Source organism: Anomaloglossus baeobatrachus, chromosome 1 (genome assembly GCF_048569485.1).
Source record: "Anomaloglossus baeobatrachus isolate aAnoBae1 chromosome 1, aAnoBae1.hap1, whole genome shotgun sequence".
NCBI classification, from domain to species: domain Eukaryota; kingdom Metazoa; phylum Chordata; class Amphibia; order Anura; family Aromobatidae; genus Anomaloglossus; species Anomaloglossus baeobatrachus.
The window spans coordinates 695336250-695351746 of NC_134353.1; the positions used below are offsets into that span (position 1 = coordinate 695336250).

The 15497-nt window shown below is 49.8% G+C and overlaps 1 protein-coding gene across 1 annotated transcript in view; it reads left to right on the forward strand.

The window, feature by feature from the left end:
- Positions 1-15207, forward strand: part of RNF10 (ring finger protein 10) — a 50571-nt gene extending 35364 nt beyond the window's left edge. The window contains exons 8-17 of the mRNA XM_075320554.1: positions 8007-8123; positions 9102-9315; positions 10798-10931; positions 11018-11135; positions 11282-11383; positions 12113-12274; positions 12372-12457; positions 14108-14165; positions 14391-14543; positions 14624-15207. Of these exons, the coding sequence (XP_075176669.1) occupies positions 8007-8123; positions 9102-9315; positions 10798-10931; positions 11018-11135; positions 11282-11383; positions 12113-12274; positions 12372-12457; positions 14108-14165; positions 14391-14543; positions 14624-14697 (1218 nt within the window). The 3' untranslated portion in view covers positions 14698-15207. The remainder of the gene's footprint in view (positions 1-8006; positions 8124-9101; positions 9316-10797; positions 10932-11017; positions 11136-11281; positions 11384-12112; positions 12275-12371; positions 12458-14107; positions 14166-14390; positions 14544-14623) is intronic.
- Positions 15208-15497: the final 290 nt, after the last annotated feature.

Below are 15497 nucleotides of genomic sequence, written 5' to 3' on the forward strand. Positions count from 1 at the left end.
ATGTTACGGCGCATGCGCCGCCCCCAGAAATGATGGTGCCTGCACAAGACTTCAGATGGATGTCAGTGACTTGGCAATCACTGGCAGGGGGTTGGTAACCAAAGAGGAGTGAAATGGGGCAGAGAGCTATTAAGGTCCAGTCACACTAAGCAACTTACCAGCGATCCCAACAACGATGGGGATCGCTGGTAAGTTGCTAGGAGGTTGCTGTTGAGATGTCACACTGCAACGCTCCAGCGATCCCACCAGCAACCTGACCTGGCAGGGATCGCTGGAGCGTGGCTACACAAGTTGCTGGTGAGCTCACCAGCAACCAGTGACAAGCCCCCAGCGCCGCGTGGAAGCTGCTGCGCTTGGTAACTAAGGTAAATATCGGGTAACCAACCCGATATTTACCTTGGTTACCACCGCACGGAGCTACACGTGCAGAGAGCAGGGAGCAGCGCACACTGAGCGCTGGCTCCCTGCTCTCGTAGTTACAGCACACATCAGGTTAATTACACGATGTGTGCTGCAGCTAAATGTGCACAGAGCAGGGAGCAGCGCACACTGCTTAGCGCTGGCTCCTTGCTCTCCTAGTTACAGCACACATGGGGTTAATTACCCGATGTGTGCTGTAGCTACATGTGCAGAGAGCAGGGAGCAGCGCACACTGCTTAGCGCTGGCTCCCTGCTCTCCTAGTTACAGCACACATGGGGTTAATTTCCCGATGTGTGCTGCAGCTACATGTGCACAGAGCAGGGAGCAGCGCACACTGCTTAGCGCTGGCTCCCTGCTCTCCTAGTTACAGCACACATGGGGTTAATTTCCCGATGTGTGCTGCAGCTACATGTGCACAGAGCAGGGAGCAGCGCACACTGCTTAGCGCTGGCTCCTTGCTCTCCTAGTTACAGCACACATCGGGTTAATTAACCCGATGTGTCCTGCAGCTACATGTGCACACAGCAGGAGCCGGCAGCACAGGCAGTGAGAGCGGCGGAGGCTGGTATCAAAGGTAAATATCGGGTAACCAAGGACAGGGCTTCTTGGTTACCCGATGTTTACATTGGTTACCAGCCTCCACAGAAGCCGGCTCCTGCTGCCTGCACATTTAGTTGTTGCTGTCTCGCTGTCACACACAGCGATCTGTGCTTCACAGCGGGACAGCAACAACTAAAAAATGGCCCAGGACATTCAGCAACAACCAACGACCTCACAGCAGGGGCCAGGTTGTTGCTGGATGTCACACACAGCAACATCGCTAGCAACGTCACAAAAGTTGTTCGTTAGCAGCGATGTTGCTAGCGATGTTGCTTAGTGTGACGGGGCCTTTAGTGTAAGCCATGCCCTTGTACTTTCAGGCTCATTTACATAAATTCACCTATAGATAACAAGACAATGGAGACAGACTTATAATGTGTGGGTATGGAAGTACAGGTATGGTACTGTGATGACATTGGACTGAACCTGCTGACAGTTGCCCTTTAATATCCAGCTTTTGTTCATTAAAGTATGCTCCCATGGGGAATTTGTGGAATTTTTAGTGGGTAACTGCAAAATTTGAGCATTTTGCACACAACTTAACTTTCTTTGTCGCTCCATTGGGAGACCCAGACAATTGGGTGTATAGCTATTGCCTCTGGAGGCCACACAAAGTATTACACTTAAAAGTGTAAGGCCCCTCCCCTTCTGGCTATACACCCCCAGTGGGATCACTGGCTCACCAGTTTTGTGCTTTGTGCGAAGGAGGCAACACATCCACGCATAGCTCCACTTTTTAGTCAGCAGCAGCTGCTGACTATGTCGGATGGAAGAAAAGAGGACACATATAGTGTCCCCAGCATGCTCCCTTCTCACCCCACTGTATGTCGGAGGTGTTTGTAAGGTTGAGGTACCCATTGCGGGTACGGCGGCAGGAGCCCACATGCTGATTCCTTCCCCATCCCTTTTTACAGGGCTCTGGGTGAAGTGGGATTTACCGGTCTCCAGGCACTGAGACCGTGCTCCATCTACAGCCCCTGGAGAAGATGCTGGATGGAGCGGAGTACATCAGGGACATGGCCCTGCTTCCTCAAGGTACTCTGTGTCCCCGTGCATTTGGCGCTCACACCGCAGCATGCTGGGTGTTGTAGTGCGCCGGGGGACATCAGCGCTGCGGCGCCTGTGCCATGGCCTCATTCAGCTTTGCTGAAGCAGGCTCACTTATGGGAATTGGTCGCGCCGGCCGCTGGGACTGCGGCGCGGCTGGCACTTGTAGTGCGCCGGGGACTTCAGCGCGGCCTGCGCTTTTACGGCGGCCGCGCTGATAACTAGAGTCCCCGGCTTTTGCGGCCTGCTTCCGTTCGTTCCCGCCCCCAGACCTGCCAGTCAGGAGAGGGGCGGGACGCTGGCCACTTCCAGGAATCGGTCGCGCCGGCCGCTGGCAGCGGCGCGGCTGGCACTTGTGGTGCGCCGGGGACTTCAGCGCGGCCCGCGCTTTTACGGCGGCCGCGCTAACTAGAGTCCCCGGCTTTTGCGGCCTGCTTCCGTTCGTTCCCGCCCCCAGACCTGCCAGTCAGGAGAGGGGCGGGACGCTGGCCACTTCTATGAATCGGTCGCGCCGGCCGCTGGAACTGCGGCGCGGCTGGCACTTGTGGTGCGCCGGGGACTTCAGCGCGGCCCGCGCTTTTACGGCGGCCGCGCTGTTAACTCGAGTCCCCGGCTTCTGGGCCTAGTCTCCCTTCGTTACCGCCCACAGCCCTGACAGTCAGGGTAGGGGCGTGACGCTGCATAGAGCAGAGCTGAGAGCTGGAGTATGTTTTGCATACTCCACCCCTCTCACTGTGTGCACTGTGAATCCGGATTCCCGCACTTTCTCAGGCACGCCCACGGCTTCCTTCTCTACAAGGACACCGGCAGCCATTAGTGTCAGTTTCTGTACGATACAGAGACAAGTGTGGAAGACCCTGGCATTCTGATAGTCACACAATCGCTGTAACAGGCGTTAAGCAGCACCTGTGGTGCTAACCCCACTAGTGCAGAAGTGCACTTATAGATATGCTTGTACTATATACATTGCACTGTTTGGTCGCACGTTGTATATACCCTCCTGGATTATGCGGAGGAGTTATCAGCATATTCTCTGTGTAAAACAAAGGTGCAGAACCACATGTTTTTCTATACAGCTGGTACAGCATGTACGGCTATACGGCCGGCAGGTACATAGACTCCCATTGTATGCACTAATGGCCAGGGGATGAGGACGGTGTCTGCAGTATTTACTGACAGTTTTTCTGAGACTATGGCTATGATACTAGAAGCCTAGCAGTCCGGACATGTCTCTCACAATATGGGCACTGTTGAATCATTGATCCAGGGCCCCCCTCAGTGTGAATAACTAACAGCTCCGGGAATGTCACACGCATCCCAGAGTCACGGCTCTGCACGGACGTCAGTCCCAGACAGCCTAAGTGGCCTCGCTATGAGCGGCCTCGGTTTCATCAGGGTCCTAACAGAAGGACTCGCTGTGTAATGAGGCGGAAGTAGCGGCTCAGGATTCTGATCCTGAGACCGCTCTCAATCTGGATACACCTGATTGTGACGCCATAGTAAATAATCTTATAGCGTCCATCTATAGAATGTGGGTTATTTCTCACAGCTCCTCCAGTGGAGGAGTCAACTTCACGTATTTTTCTGGACCACTCTGCTTTCAGAGAGGCAGTCCAGGAACACCACGCTTATCCAGATATGCGCTTCTCCAAACGGCTTAGGATACACGTTATCCCTGTCCCCTGACTTGGTCAAGGACTGGACCCAATGTCCCGAGCGGCATCCTCCAATCTCCAGGCTTGTAGCTAGATCCATAGTTGCAGTGGGAGATGGAACTGCAAACTCAAAGATGCCACTGACAGACAGATGGATCTCTGGTCGAAAGCCATCTATGAGGCTGTCGGCGCACCGTTGGCTCCGGCATTCTCTCCCTTGGGGCACTCCAAGCTATTTCAGCTTGTCTTACACAGATTGACACGGTTACACGTACATCTGTGCCGCAGGTGGCATCCTTAACCTCTCAAATGTCTGCATTTGTTTCTTACGCGATTCAGGTTGTCCTGGACTCTGCGAACCGTGCGGCGGTAGCCTCCGCTACTCCGTGTTTTTAAGCAGAGCCTGGTCTGCTCGTTAAGTGAATGGAAGGCAGATTCTGCTTCCAAAAAAGGTTGCCTAACCAGTTGCCTTTTTCTGCTGACCGACTGTTTGGTGAGCGTTGGATGTAACCATCAAACAGTCCAGGGGTAAGGATTCATCCTTTCCTCAGCCCGGACACAACAAACCCCAACAGAGCAAGAGGCAGTCGGGGTTTTCGGCCTTTTCGAGGCTCGGGCAGGTCCCATTTTTCCTCGTCCAATGTGGACTCAAAAGGATCAGAGGAGCTAAGATTCTTAGCGGGCTCAGTCTCGCCCAAAAAAGCGACAGTCTGAAAACCCGCTTCCAAGGCGGCTTCCTCATGACTTGCGGCCTCGGTCGGTAGCAGGCTCTCCCGCCTTGGCGATATTTAGCTGCCATAGGTCAATGACCATTGAGTGTGAGACATTCTGTCTCACGGGTACAGGATAGAGCTCACTTCTCGTCCTCCAACTCGATTCTTCAGAATTTCTCCACCTCCCGGCCGGGCCGCTGCTCTTCTGCAAACAGGGTGCACTCTATAGGCAGAAAGAGTGATGACCCCCGTTCCTCTTCAGGAACAAGGTCACGGTTTTTACCCCAAATTCTTTGCGGTACCTATAACAACGGGCCGTTCCGTCCCGTTCTGGATCTAAAAATGCTCAGCAAGCTCGTGGACACCAGGCGGTTCCGGATGGAATCCCTCCGCCATGTCATCGCCTCAAGGTCCCAAGGATATTTCCTAGCATCATTAGGCATCAAGGATGCTTATCCACACGTGCCGATTGATCCAGAGCACTAGCGTTTCTACGCTTCGTTATAGGAGACGAACACCCTCTGTTCGTAGCTCTACCTTCCGGCTAGCGACAGTCCAACTGGTCTTCGCCAAGGTCAGGGCAGCAGTAGTCACAGTCCTGCACTCTCAGGGTCACTCTGTGGTCCCGTATTTAGACGATCTACTTGTCAAGGCACTCTCTTAGGAAACATGCCAACACTGCCCGAACGTTGCGCTGGAGACTCTCTAGAGTTTTGGGTGGATCATCAACTTTTTAAAGTCAGATCCGACCCCGACCCTATCGATAACATATCTAGGCATAGAGTTTCTTACTCTCTCAGCGATAGTGAAGCGGCCGCTAGACAAACAGCATTCACTACGGGCTGCAAGCTCTTCTTTAAGAACCAGTCGCACACATTGAGACGCCTCATGCACTTCCTACGTAAGATGGTAGCAATGGAGGCAGTTCCTTTCGCGCAGTTTTACTGCGTCCACTACAATGGGACATTCTCCGCCATTGGGACGAGGAGTCGACGTCCCTCAACAGAGTCGTCGTTCTTTCTCAGGCGGCCAAGGAATCTCTACGGTGGTGGCTTCTTCTCACCTCTTGGTCAAAAAGAGGGTCCTTCCTATCCCCGTCCTGGGCGATAGTTACGACAGACGCGAGTCTATCAGGGTGGGGAGCAGTTTTTCTCCACTACAGCGCTCAGGGTACGTGGACTCAGCAAGAGTCCACTCTTCAGATCAATGTTCTTGAACACAGAGCAGTGTATCTTGCCCTACAATCCTTCCAACAGCGGCTGGAAAGCAAGCATATCCGACTTCAGTCGGACAGCTCCACAGCGGTGGCATACATCAACCACCAAGGAAGAACGCGCAACCGGCAAGCCTTCCAGGAAGTCCGGCAGGTTCTGATGTGGGTGGAAGACACGGCATCCACCATATCCACAATTCACATCCCAAGTGTGGAAACTAGGAAGCTGACTTCCTAAGTCGCTGAGGTGTGGCCGAAAGAGTATGGTCTCCTCACCCGGACGGGTTTCAGGAGATCTGGCGCCGCTGACAGAGGCCGGACGTCGATCTAATGGCGTCACGGCACAACAACAATGTGCCAGCTTCATGGCACGGTTTCACAATCATCGAGCTCTGGCGGCAAACGCCTTAGTTCAGCATTGGTCGCAGTTCCAGCTACCTTAGGTGCCACCTCTGGCATTGTTGCCCAGAGTACTGCGCTAGATCAAGACCGACTGCGGCCGCGCCATCCTCGTCGCTACAAATTGGCCGAGGATGTTGTGGTACTCGGTTCTGTGGTGCCTCACGGTAGGCTAACCGGGGGCACTACCAGACCAATCAGACTGGCTGTCTCAAGGGCCATTCTTCCATTTGAATTTTACGGCCCTCAACCGGATGGTGTGGCATTGAGTCCTGGAACCTAGTGTCGTCAGGATTACCTCAGGACGTGGTTGCCACCATGAGACAGGCTAGCATACCAACGTCCGCCAAGATTGACCACAGGACGTGGAAGATGTTCTTATCTCGGTGCTCGGCGCAGGGTGTTTCTTCCTGGCCGGTTGCATCGTCTATGTTTCCTTCCTTCCTGCAATCTAGGTAGGAAAATGGGTTGTCGCTCAGTTCCCTTTAGGGACAAGTCTCAGCGCTATCTGTATTTTTTCAGAAACGACGACTTCCTCAGGTACGCACGTTCCTACGGGGAGTTTGTCTTCTCAGCACTCCGTACAAGCGGCCGTTAGAGCCCTGAGATCTGAACAAGGTTCTAATTGCTCTCCAGATGCCGCCTTTCGAGCCTTTGAAGGATGTCTCCCTTCCCGTTTTTCACGGGAAGTGGCCTTCTAGTAACGGTCTCGTCTCTTAGGAGAGTTTCCGAGCTAGCAACGCTCTCATACAAACTCCCTTCCTGGTCCTTCACCAGGACAGGGTAGTTCTGCGTCCGGTTCCGGAATTTCTCCCTAAGGTGGTATCCCATTTTCATATCAATCAGGATATCACCTCACCTTCTTTGTGTCCTCGTCCAGTCCATCAATTTCAGAAAGATTTGCATCTGTTGGTTCTGGTGAGAGCACTCAGGTTCCACTTCCCGCATGGCGCTCCTGCGCCACCCGGATGCACTCTTTGTCCTTGTCGCTGGTCGGCGTAAACAGTCGCAAGCTTCCAGATCCACCCTTGCTCGGGGGCTCGAGGAACCAATTCTTGAAACCTACAGTTCTACTGGGCTTCTGGTTCTCTCAAGGCCGAAGGCCCATTCTACCAGAGCCGTGGGTGCATCCTGGGCATTACGGCACCAGGCTACGGCTCAGCAGGTGTGTCAGGCACCCACCTGGTCGAGTCTACTTACTTTTACCAAGCATTATCAGATGCATACCTACGCTTCGGCAGACGCCAGCCTAGGTAGATAACTCGTTCAGGCGGCGGTTGGCCACCTGTAGGAGAGGGCCGTTTGACGGCCCTATCATGAGGTATTCTTTTACCCACCCAGGGATTGCTTTTGGACATCCCAATTGTCTGGGTCTCCCAATGGAGCGACAAAGAAGAAGGGAATTTTGTTTACTTACCGTAAATTCCTTTTCTTCTAGCTCCAATTGGGAGACCCAGCACCCGCCCTGTTTTCTCGGGGTTTTTCTGTTTTTTCGGGTACACATGTTGTTCATGTGGTATGGTTCAGTTCTCCGATGTTTCCTCGGATTGAATTGGTCTTTAAACCAGTTATTGGCTTTCCTCCTTCTTGCTTTGGCACTAAAACTGGTGAGCCAGTGATCCCACTGGGGGTGTATAGCCAGAAGGGGAGGGGCCTTACACTTTTAAGTGTAATACTTTGTGTGGCCTCCAGAGGCAATAGCTATACACCCAATTGTCTGGGTCTCCCAATTGGAGCTAGAAGAAAAGGAATTTACGGTAAGTAAACAAAATTCCCTTCTTTGCACTGCAGAGGCTGAGATCTGTCATAAAACGACGCACTGCAGATCTTAAATCCACAGCGTTTATTATTTTCATCATAGTTTGAGACTGAATGGAACCACCACACTGCTACTGAATGGAAAATGCTGTGTATAATCCCTGAGAACTTAGGGAAATGTCTGTTCAAACTCTTAACAGGATCGTGAGGAAAGTCTTCAGGCTCCCGGGCATCAAGTTGAAGCAGTTGCAGCTTCAGTAGAGGCGTTGACGTTGGAGAGCAAGACAGAAGAAGCAAATCCATGCTTGGATAGTAAGGTAGGTGACTACTAAAAAGAGACATTGACGTCCATTTTTCTCTATCGTTTCATTGGGGGACACAGGACCATGGGTTATGCTGCTGTCACTAGGAGGCTGACACTATAAGTCACATAAACACAACAAAGTACTGTATTTTTCATCTTATAAGACGCACCGGAGGTAGGCAACTGCTAGAACTGTCGGGGGTGCAGGCTTCGAAGAAATGGCGCGCAGAGTCTGCGCATGTGCAGATTGAGCTCTCGGCTGAATGACAAGCAGATTTCATCTGCACACGCGCCAAGAGCTCCATATGTGCACGCGCCGCTTCTGGGCGTCATTATTTGAAGTCCGCACTGCCGACATTTTCAGGATGCCCCTGCCTCACCGTTTGCAGCACAGCGCCCTGCAGGCCCCAGCATTACCCTGGCCTCTTGCGACTTCTCCACCACCTCCCGGTAAGGTGCATTTGGCTTATAAGACGGACCCCTCATTTTTCTCCCGTATTTTTGGGAGGAAAAGTGCGTCTTATCCAAAAAATACGATAAATCACAACTCAGACCTACAGCATAAGATGCTCACATGTTGTGGGTTTAATTGGCTCAAAGTAAAACTGCCTTTGTAGATTTCTAAGGGGAAGAAGGTAGGTGCAGTGTGAGATCTAGGTAGGGTTAGTCACCTCCAAGGTGTAATCTGTGATAACCAACCAGCACACAAGTGTCTCAGAATACTTCATAGGGTTTATGTACTTTTGGAGGCACCTTGTTGCTTTAGACATGGCTAAATGCTCATTTGGAAATGTTTCGGTCACTGGCATGAACCTACTGAGTAACATTTGAATTAATGCTAATGCAGTTTAACTATTAAAACTGTAAAATACAATGCTAGTTATACGCCGAACTTCAGGATAATGTCAAATAAGCATTTTTAGCATGGCTGTTTTGGGTTACTGGCCCCTAGTGAATATTATTGAACACTTCCTTTTCTAAACTCCCTAAGGTGGTGCAGTACCTCTCCGCTTTCGACGATGAGATTGTTGATCAAGTAGATGAGGAACTTTGTGCAGCCTCAATTCATGCAAATGTGGATCCATTGTCTGCCGAGGACTCAGATTTTGCCCTTGCCGATGATCCTACTCCAGACAGTCATGAAGAAGCTAGTCCTCCTGAATCTGGACAACTTATGAACCCATATTACTACTACTTTTACCAAGGTATATGCAGGCATAGCTTAACAAATATTTGGATTTTTTTCCCTTGGCAAATTGAACTTAAAGGGATCCTGTCAGGTGCAATATGCAGCCAGAACCACAAGCGGTTCTGGGTGCATATTAGGAATTCCTGCCTAACAGTCCCTGTATACGCTAGCATAGATATACTTTCACTAAAGATCTTTCTAAAGATTGTTTATTATATGCTAATGAGGCCAGCGACTAGTCACAATGGCGTTAGTTCCCTTGGCTAGTCGGCCCACATAGTACGCCCACAGGGTCGTGCTACCATGCTAACATGCAAATCAATACGCCGCAACACGCACATACCTCACTCTTAAAGGATGCGGAGTGCGCATGATCTGGAGTCCTCAGCACTTCCAGTCAAGCGCACTGTACATCACTGAAACCGGGAAGCTTACACCCGGCATCAGTATAGTGCGCATCAGGGCTGTGGAGTCGGAGTCGTGGAGTCGGAGTCGGAGCTCATTTTGGTGGAGTCGGAGTCGGTATAAAATGCACCGACTCCGACTCCTAAAATATATAATAAATTGGGGACAGGAGTGCAATGCAGAATGTGCTGAATATTTTACTAAATAACAACATTTAGTATAATGCTTATATTTAAGTGAAAAATTTATTGTAGTACAATGTGAACATCAGACATTTAATTGTTTTTTATGATACAATAATCAAGATATTTGGATAGAACATAAAATATTTATTGGAATACAACTTTAGAACACAAAAAAACTAATAAATTGTAAATATGTAATATATATAATATATATATATATATATAGTGTATATACACACACACAAGATATATATGTAATCTACTGTATATTACATAGTGTATTACATATTTACAATTTATTACAGTTTTTTGTGTTCTAAAGTTGTATTCCAATAAATATATTTTATGTTCTATCCAAATGTCTTGATTATTGTATCATAAAAATTATTAAATGTCTGATGTTCACATACACACATTCATGTACTACAATAAATTTTTCACCTAACTATAAGCAATATATGTAGGAGTCGGAGCCGGAGTCGGTGCAAGAGAATTTGAGGAGTCGGAGTCGGAGTCGAAGGTTTGGCTTACCGACTCCACAGCCCTGGTGCGCATGATCGTAAATCCAGGGAACTCCAGATCATCTGCACTGGGCATCCATCATCCGCCGGCCACCATCAAGAGTGAGGTATGTGCGCGTTGCTGCGTTATTAATTAGCATGTTAGTGCGCCCACAGGGGCGTACTAACATGCTATGTGGGCTGACTAGCCAAGGGAACTAACGGCCTTGTGACTAGTCGTTGCTGACCTTATTGGCATATAATATACGATCTTTAGAAATATATATTTTCTATAGATCTCTATAAGGACAGTTAGGCAAGGATTAGCAATATACACCCAGAACTGCTCATGGTTCTGGGTGCATATCTGACCTGACAGGTTCCCTTTTAATACTGTTGTCCCTACAGCTGTGGATGGGCAGCATGTGTATCTCCACCCCGTCAATGTACGATGCCTGGTTTATGAATATGGCAGTCTTGAACGCTGTCCGGAAACTATTACAGCTAATGTGGTTGAAATCGATGGCTTTACAGTGACCGAGGTAAAGTGGAAACTTTATACAAAGGGGAAAGTGTGTGTTAATGGTTTGGAGTGGTGTTGACTGGGAAATGTTCTGGTCTCTTGCAGGAGGTGCGTAGGCGTCTCCGTTACCTGTGCCATCTGCCACTTACCTGTGAATTCAGTGTTTGTGAGATGGCACTTGGACCCCCGGTTGTTTCACAGGAAACTCTAGCCGCCTTTTCTGGTAAGACGTAGAAAGGCTTCTAAAACTGGGACTCGTGCAATAAAGGTCAAAGTTGAAAAGATGAACCTCTAGTTAAAGTATTGCACACATGTAATTTGATGGCACTTTATTTTAATTCAGACAATTAACTTTCTGTATTCTTTTAGATGAGGTGGAAAAGCGAGTAAGGCAACGTAAGAGAAAAGAACGAGACGAGCGACGCAGGGAGAAAAGGATCGAGATTGAAGAGAACAGGAAGCAAGGAAAATGTGAGCTTGGGGCTTGTGTTTTTGTTTTTTTTTGTTTTTTTTTTTTATGGTTGGTATGGGCATGATTGATGGGAACGGAGCACTGCGTTCCATGTATTCGTGAAGTTAACGCTTTAACGCCAAGCGATACTACAATTTTCCCTGTTGAAGCTATTGCAGCGTAAATGTCAGACATTTTTTTTTTTTTTTTTTTTTTGTGATCTCTTTAAAGGTGTTTTCCAGGCCTTCGTCAGACAAGGCAACTGTCTGGTGCCCAGAAAGTGTTGGTCACTGGTCTCAATAATTTTGTTGGCTTTCCAACCTACACAGCATACAATGGCATCCCTCCATAAAGGATGTCAGATTGAGTGGGAGATTTTATCTGGGTAACCTCTTCTTTTAGGGTCTGATATTGAATCTACAAGGGGTTTTTTTTTTCCTTTAACTGTTAACTTTTTCTTTATAATGGGCTTGTCTCTTGAAGACTGCCACTATATTTTAATGTTTCACTATTATGACAGAAGGGAGACCCTTTTCAACTATACCCCACCCCCACTTGAACTCTTAGCATATCATGTTAATTGCCAATAAGTAATGATGCTTTACCTTTACGGCAGTATGACTAGCCAGAGGAGACTTTCCCTGTAATTACCTCTGATTACTGGTAATGCGTTACTTTCTGATCTTCACATGCATGTCGCTTGTTGGCATTAATATGTTCTTCACATTTAATATATTTATCGGTTACAGATCCAGAAATGCATATTGCACTTGAAAATTTGCACCAGTTCCCTGCAGTGAGTTCTGCAACAGAACACCCAGTGCCCGGTTCACCACCTTCGTTGACCACTGTCGACACTCAGAGCCCTTTTATACCCTCTCCATTGAGCTGTAGCCCAGCCTCTCAAACCAGTAAGAACTGTGTGCATTTTCCCCCCATATTTAATTTTCCTTTTTAACCTTTAAGATATTTGTTGTTCTAATTTTATCATTTGTTCTTACTTTGAAGACTCTAGTTTTAGTCAAGGTGCTGAAAGCCCAACTGAATTCCACAGAAACCTTGAGGATGATGCCAGGTCCCCTTCCTTTGCCCAGGTAGGCATGTACAGTTGACAAAGATGATTTTCAGAACCCTGACCCAACGGTCACCTCACTAATCCATAGTATGCCAAAACACTTGGCACGCAAGTTGTACTTAAAAGAAAAAGGCAATTTTTTTATTTCCAGAATGCCCAGAAAATTCATAGTAATGTTTCTGTCCAATTAACAAACTTCATTCAAACACTGAGGTGTGTAAATAACTGGCACAGCGCTCCCGCCCTCTGCTCCCGCCCTCTGCTCCCGCCCTCTGCTCCCGCCCTCTGCTCCCGCCCTCTGCTCCCGCCCTCTGCTCCCGCCCTCTGCTCCCGCCCTCTGCTCCCGCCCTCTGCTCCCGCCCTCTGCTCCCGCCCTCTGCTCCCGCCCTCTGCTCCCGCCCTCTGCTCCCGCCCTCTGCTCCCGCCCTCTGCTCCCGCCCTCTGCTCCCGCCCTCTGCTCCCGCCCTCTGCTCCCGCCCTCTGCTCCCGCCCTCTGCTCCCGCCCTCTGCTCCCGCCCTCTGCTCCCGCCCTCTGCTCCCGCCCTCTGCTCCCGCCCTCTGCTCCCGCCCTCTGCTCCCGCCCTCTGCTCCCGCCCTCTGCTCCCGCCCTCTGCTCCCGCCCTCTGCTCCCGCCCTCTGCTCCCGCCCTCTGCTCCCGCCCTCTGCTCCCGCCCTCTGCTCCCGCCCTCTGCTCCCGCCCTCTGCTCCCGCCCTCTGCTCCCGCCCTCTGCTCCCGCCCTCTGCTCCCGCCCTCTGCTCCCGCCCTCTGCTCCCGCCCTCTGCTCCCGCCCTCTGCTCCCGCCCTCTGCTCCCGCCCTCTGCTCCCGCCCTCTGCTCCCGCCCTCTGCTCCCGCCCTCTGCTCCCGCCCTCTGCTCCCGCCCTCTGCTCCCGCCCTCTGCTCCCGCCCTCTGCTCCCGCCCTCTGCTCCCGCCCTCTGCTCCCGCCCTCTGCTCCCGCCCTCTGCTCCCGCCCTCTGCTCCCGCCCTCTGCTCCCGCCCTCTGCTCCCGCCCTCTGCTCCCGCCCTCTGCTCCCGCCCTCTGCTCCCGCCCTCTGCTCCCGCCCTCTGCTCCCGCCCTCTGCTCCCGCCCTCTGCTCCCGCCCTCTGCTCCCGCCCTCTGCTCCCGCCCTCTGCTCCCGCCCTCTGCTCCCGCCCTCTGCTCCCGCCCTCTGCTCCCGCCCTCTGCTCCCGCCCTCTGCTCCCGCCCTCTGCTCCCGCCCTCTGCTCCCGCCCTCTGCTCCCGCCCTCTGCTCCCGCCCTCTGCTCCCGCCCTCTGCTCCCGCCCTCTGCTCCCGCCCTCATACAATTCACCTTTTTGTTTCAAGTACTTTGGAGCGCAGCATTCTTTTTATATACAAAGGATTGGAATCTTACTCTGGCACCCAGCAGAATAAGTGCCATGTAACCATAGTTGGTGGTCTGTAGACCAGAACCATGCAACCTTCTTTTGCCTAACTGTATCCCTGGCTCCTCTGCTTGGCCTACATGACATCAAACCACAACTAGGAGGAGCCGGTGATGCCAGAAGATGGAAGTTCAGGGCTCTGGCTGACTGCCAAGGACTACCGATGTGTGAAGATTTTGACTCAACAATATTTTAAATAGACCAATTTGTACTAAAACAGTTTGTCATGGCTTCAGTCTGGCTTATGTTTTCAAATTCTTGTAGATGCTAAGGGTTGGCAAGGCAAAGACAGAGTTGTGGCCAAAAGTTGCAGTAAAGAAAGGTAAGTGTTAAAGCATGTGTTCCAATACTGATTGCGGCTCATACTCATGGCACGTGCACCCAACCTGTACACTTGGCCTTAATAACATAATGTTTTCTCCCTCCACTAATTTCCAAAACATGAAAGGGGAAAAAAAGGCCAATGGTTGCAAGGGTGTGGCATAGGTTATGTACTCTGTAAGTGGCATATGTAATCACCAATTTTTTATTCCCCCCCCCCCAACAGAAAATCCAGTAAAAAGTACAGCTCCTGCAGACAGTGATGGGGAGAGTGACTGCTCGGAGCGGGTGCCGGTACCAAGTTACCAGAATTCTTTCAGTGAAGCCATGGAGGCAGCCTTTTTAAGGCTAGATACTGCACTGCCAACTGCACCATCTGGTAAGATCAGGCTTTCACATCTGGTATCTATTCCACATGGCCTTGCTTAGTTGACTCAATCAATGTTTCCCTTTTTACAGTTGAGAAAGGAGGAAAGAAAAAGAAAAAGCAACAGAAACTTCTATTCAGCACATCTGTGGTCCACACAAAATGAGCGGACAACTTCAACTCCTTCAAACTTCCCATTTATTTTTGCGCACATTGCTTGTTATAATGAACTTTCGCAGTATTTATGGTTGAAGGGTTTTTTTTTTCTTAATTTGGCGCCTCCTTAGAGTGGGGCTTTTCAATTTTTATTTTACTAATAATTCATCTGGTCTGGGCAATTCTACCCACACAGTGCTAATCCAGACGTCTGGGTTGTACATGATTAATACGATTGTATAATCTGGTGTCCGAGGGGCTTGTTCATGCTGAGCTAGCTGTAGAATGGATAGGCTTATTCCATGATGAATGTACCTGCGCTGCTTATCTGGCATAATGAACAGAATGGACCAGTGAATTAATTATCACAATCTTAACCACTTTTTTTTTCTTTTTTTTTTTTATTAATGTTTTTATCCCACCCTCCGAGAATCAACTTCACTTTGGTTGTGGCTTTTACTTGAAGGAAGATGAGGTTTTCTCCCCCTGTAGTTTAAACAATAAATGAACTTGGAAGTTATCGCCTCCTGTTTTTGGGTTTTTTTTTTATCTGTGCTTTCCAAATTGATGTGAGCAAACAGTATCTGTGTGATGCTAGGTCCAGGGCTAGCGCCAGGTTTTTGTGGACGCCATGCACATATAGAAACGCACGTAAACGGATACATACTTGTATACATATTTGAAGACAAATTCCCTAAAATACATATAAACTGACAAATATGTACAGTCACATATAGTGACATGCATAGATATGCACTTCCACAGACCTAAAGTTATTAATATGTAGAAGTCTGCAGTAAGTCTCACTCT